The sequence below is a fragment of the Triticum aestivum genome, chromosome 5A, assembly GCF_018294505.1.
Source record: "Triticum aestivum cultivar Chinese Spring chromosome 5A, IWGSC CS RefSeq v2.1, whole genome shotgun sequence".
Lineage (NCBI taxonomy): Eukaryota > Viridiplantae > Streptophyta > Magnoliopsida > Poales > Poaceae > Triticum > Triticum aestivum.
The window spans coordinates 503,127,438-503,131,389 of NC_057806.1; the positions used below are offsets into that span (position 1 = coordinate 503,127,438).

General features: G+C 38.3%; 1 protein-coding gene across 1 annotated transcript in view; it reads left to right on the forward strand.

Annotated features, from left to right (window-relative positions):
• Positions 1–3,837, forward strand: part of LOC123104341 (caffeoylshikimate esterase) — a 5,082-nt gene extending 1,245 nt beyond the window's left edge. Inside the window, exons 2-8 of the mRNA XM_044526172.1 lie at positions 413–442; positions 996–1,122; positions 1,205–1,351; positions 2,344–2,474; positions 2,547–2,684; positions 2,809–2,907; positions 3,467–3,837. Coding sequence (XP_044382107.1) covers positions 413–442; positions 996–1,122; positions 1,205–1,351; positions 2,344–2,474; positions 2,547–2,684; positions 2,809–2,907; positions 3,467–3,697 — 903 coding nt within the window. The 3' untranslated portion in view covers positions 3,698–3,837. The remainder of the gene's footprint in view (positions 1–412; positions 443–995; positions 1,123–1,204; positions 1,352–2,343; positions 2,475–2,546; positions 2,685–2,808; positions 2,908–3,466) is intronic.
• The last annotated feature ends 115 nt before the right edge of the window (positions 3,838–3,952 follow it).

Sequence of the window (3,952 nt, forward strand, 5' to 3'; positions counted from 1 at the left end):
CGCCTAGGCGCCCAAAGCGGAGGGGGAGCGCTTCGACGCCTAGGCGTCGCCTTAGGGACGCTTTAAAAACATAGAGTAAAACCACGACAAGAATTATGGAATGGAAGGAGTAGCTTTCATGTCTTTTCCAATGAACTTGTTCACTAGTAGCTTTTATGTCTTCTACAATGAACATGCCTTACAACTCTTTTCCTACTGAAATCCAGTAATCGGCAAGCATAGTAAAATTCAAAAATGTAATTGAATATTCCCAAACAAGTGTACCTCTTTAATTTTCACATTCACCTTTTTGCCTGTTCTTTGGATCCTCCTATGTTCTGAGTTCTGATACTTATATTAAAGCCAACTATGCCTTTGGTGTTATGTCCTGACATGGATGACATCTTTTAATTGCATTTTCTCTATTCTGCAGGCACAATACAGTGACATTGGAACAAAAGAGGTATTGCTTAACAATTTGTAGTGTAGCCACAATGTACATTTTTGTCATAATAATTAGACCCCTCACTTGACCGGTACAATATATTAATTTGAGGCATATAAAGTTGGTCCATCTTTGCATTAGTATGTGTTCTGCTTTGAACTGAATAGAGAGATTTAGATATTACGTTCTACATAAGACAACACTGCAGCAGGCACAGTGATATATTCTGTTAAGTATATTTGTGAAAATAAGCAGAATTTTCGGTATCATGTTGTATAATTCCATGTTTAAAAGTATTAGCCAATGCAGCGTCAAAGCAAATTTAATGCCCACTGCTTCCTCCATTGAGTTGATAGAGAAGTTCTGCTGTGAGGGATGAAATTACTGCAGCTATGCTTAAAAGCTAAAATAAAGTTGGATAGACATTCGAAGGTTGTATGCCAACAGTGTAGTTTGCTCATTGGTACTCCTATAAGCCATGGCGTGCCATTTGATACTTTGCTCATTGGTACTCCTAACTCCTTCCTCCGTTTGATACTTTACAATGTGACATTTTGTTCCTCTTCAACAGTCATATGAGCGGAACTCCAGAGGTGTGGAGATATTCTCAAAATGTTGGTTTCCGGAGAACCATCGTATGAAAGCAATTGTTTGTCTCTGCCATGGTTATGGAGACACCTGTACCTTTTTCCTTGATGGTATATTAGTAAACTATAGTAATATTGAATTTACTTTGGTGCTTCATTTTTGCTACATTTACTAAGTTCCTTGTTGTTGTAGGGATTGCTAGGAAGATTGCTTCGGCTGGATATGGAGTATTTGCATTGGACTACCCTGGTTTTGGTCTTTCCGAAGGACTTCATGGATATATTCCAAGCTTTGATACTCTTGTTGACGATGTTGCTGAACATTTTGCTAAGATCAAAGGTATTCCGTCATTATATTATTGCTGGGTTTTCATGATGTCCATTTCTATATACGAGTTTTTGGGGAACAGTTGGAAAGTGCAATTTGTTTCTCTACCACAGTGGTATGCCTTATTCTGGTTAAAATTATTATGTACATGGAATTTGTTTTCACTAAGATGAGTAACTTGTTTTCTGCACAAGTAAAGGACATGTTTGCTAGCCACCATACATGTTGCTATAATGTAGTTGCAGCTTTTGGTCAAGCTACTGCTAGTTATATTTACTTTCTTCTTTTTATTTTTTATATGAGGAGTTTTAGAAATTAACAGAAGTTGTGAACTTGTGATACTTTTTACTCCTGGTATAGGACATTGCTTTGTTTTGCAAAATGAGGCTAAAGAAATGCTTTTACTCTCTTCAGTCTTACATGTATAATGCTTAAGCTCTATGAACAAGAAGTAAAGAATTAATTTTTTATTTGTTTGTACATACTTCACTTTGAATTTTTTTTCCTCCTGTAGCTCTTACACCACTATCAGTAAGTATTTGATAGTGACATTTCTACGAAACTAAGCAGCCAAACCAATATGTATTTTGTACTAGAGGTGTGGATGAGCACTAGCAGTCTAATAATGTGACACTGTTGACTTGCAATACCTGAAATTGATTGCAAATATTTCCATATAAGAGTTAATGCATGCAATCAAGTACTTTTGATAACGGCAATATGTGAAAATTGCATTGGGTAAGCTTGGTAATAAATTGTTACATTACCGAACTGCTGAGAGGCTGACAAAATTGGATCTAGTGTCACAATGATTGAATTGGCCTATGATGTTTTATCTTCGATATATGAGAAATTAACTTGTCTTTCATTGCAATAAATTAACTTTTATCATTCTGAACTGAGTCCATATCTGTCCATACTTGTTCGTAATGTTTGCTGTAAGCCAGTCCATGTAGTGTGAATATACTTCTTTCACTATTCAAGTGCGATTCATATGCTGGCAGGGAATCCTGAATACAGAGATCTCCCAAGCTTTCTGTTTGGCCAATCTATGGGTGGTGCGGTTGCATTGAAGATTCACTTTAAGCAACCGAAAGACTGGAATGGTGCAATTCTAGTTGCACCTATGTGCAAGGTGATTTTACTGCGTGAGATCCTACCTATGCTAATTATGATTGGTCACTAATTCACAAACTCGCGTTAATAGATTTCAGATGACGTGGTCCCAGCTTGGCCTGTTCAGCAAGTTCTGATTTTCATGGCTAAACTCCTTCCAAAAGAGAAGCTTGTTCCACAGAAAGACTTGGCAGAATTGGCATTCAGAGAGAAAGAAAAACAAGAGCAGGTCAATACTGCCCTTTTTTTGGTTAATACAAAGATTAATCTATTCATTGGGAACTTCTTATTCAGTTATAGCTGCTCACACGTTATGCCTAGTGAAAAGACTATTAATTTGGTGCTTAATGCAGTGTTCTTACAATGTGATTGCCTACAAGGATAAACCACGTCTCCGAACAGCTCTGGAGATGCTGAGGACCACACAAGAGATAGAAAGTCGCCTACAAGAAGTATGTGCTTTTCATTTGCTTTGTTCTGGTTGGTTTTGTTTATATAAGCGTCATCTAAGTCTTGCACAGTTGCCTAGGTCGTTAATCATTCTGACATCAATAGCACTCCTAAATTCTTTTGTTCAAACTCTTAACATGTGGGAATTTGCATTGAATCTTTGGGTATGCCATGTTGCCTCCTGGTTTAGTGAAGAATATAGGCAAGCCATAAGAATAAGTTATAAACTGTGGACTAGGTTGAAAGTTTTTGATCTGAGGGGTGATGATATTTTCTCTAGTTCCGGTAATTCGGTTTGTTCACTACCAAGGGAGGCAGGCATTCCATGTTCCTACTATTTGATCCAAATATTTGTCCTTGATAGAGTACAACTTAATGAGCTATCCTGTTTCTGGTAAAAAAAAAACTACCCTGTTTTCGAGAAAGTCCTTTGTGTGTCATTTTTGGCTGTACATGTGAATTACATTACGCTGTAGCACTGCCAGTGGCCTTTATTCCTGTTCTATTACTGTACTGTTCCTGTTCTGTGATGCTTAAAGTTTGCCTCAATTTCCCATCTAGGTTTCCCTGCCCATAATCATTTTGCATGGCGAGGCTGATTTGGTCACCGACCCAGGCGTGAGCAAAGATCTGTATGAAAAAGCGAAGACCTCGGACAAGACGCTGCGACTTTACAAAGACGCCTACCATGCCATCTTGGAAGGTGAACCGGACGAAGGGATCTTCAAAGTTCTCGACGATATAATCTCCTGGCTGGATCAGCATGCGGCAAAGGAAACACCGTCGTCGTGAGCTGCACAGATTATTTTTTGTCATTTGTCGAGCACCACAGGTCACGGTTGGGAATTCCATTTTGGGTTTCACACTTGATACACACGCTTATTTCCTGTTGATTGTGAATATGTATCTAGTAATAAAAAAAAATCATCATCTGTGGTGTGTGATGTGCAAAAGGTTCAGGTCACGAAATTCAGAAAGCAACAAGTTTATCTGTCCTGGAATTGGCAGTAGGAATTCAATCCGCGATTCCATCGAGATTCGAGAGGG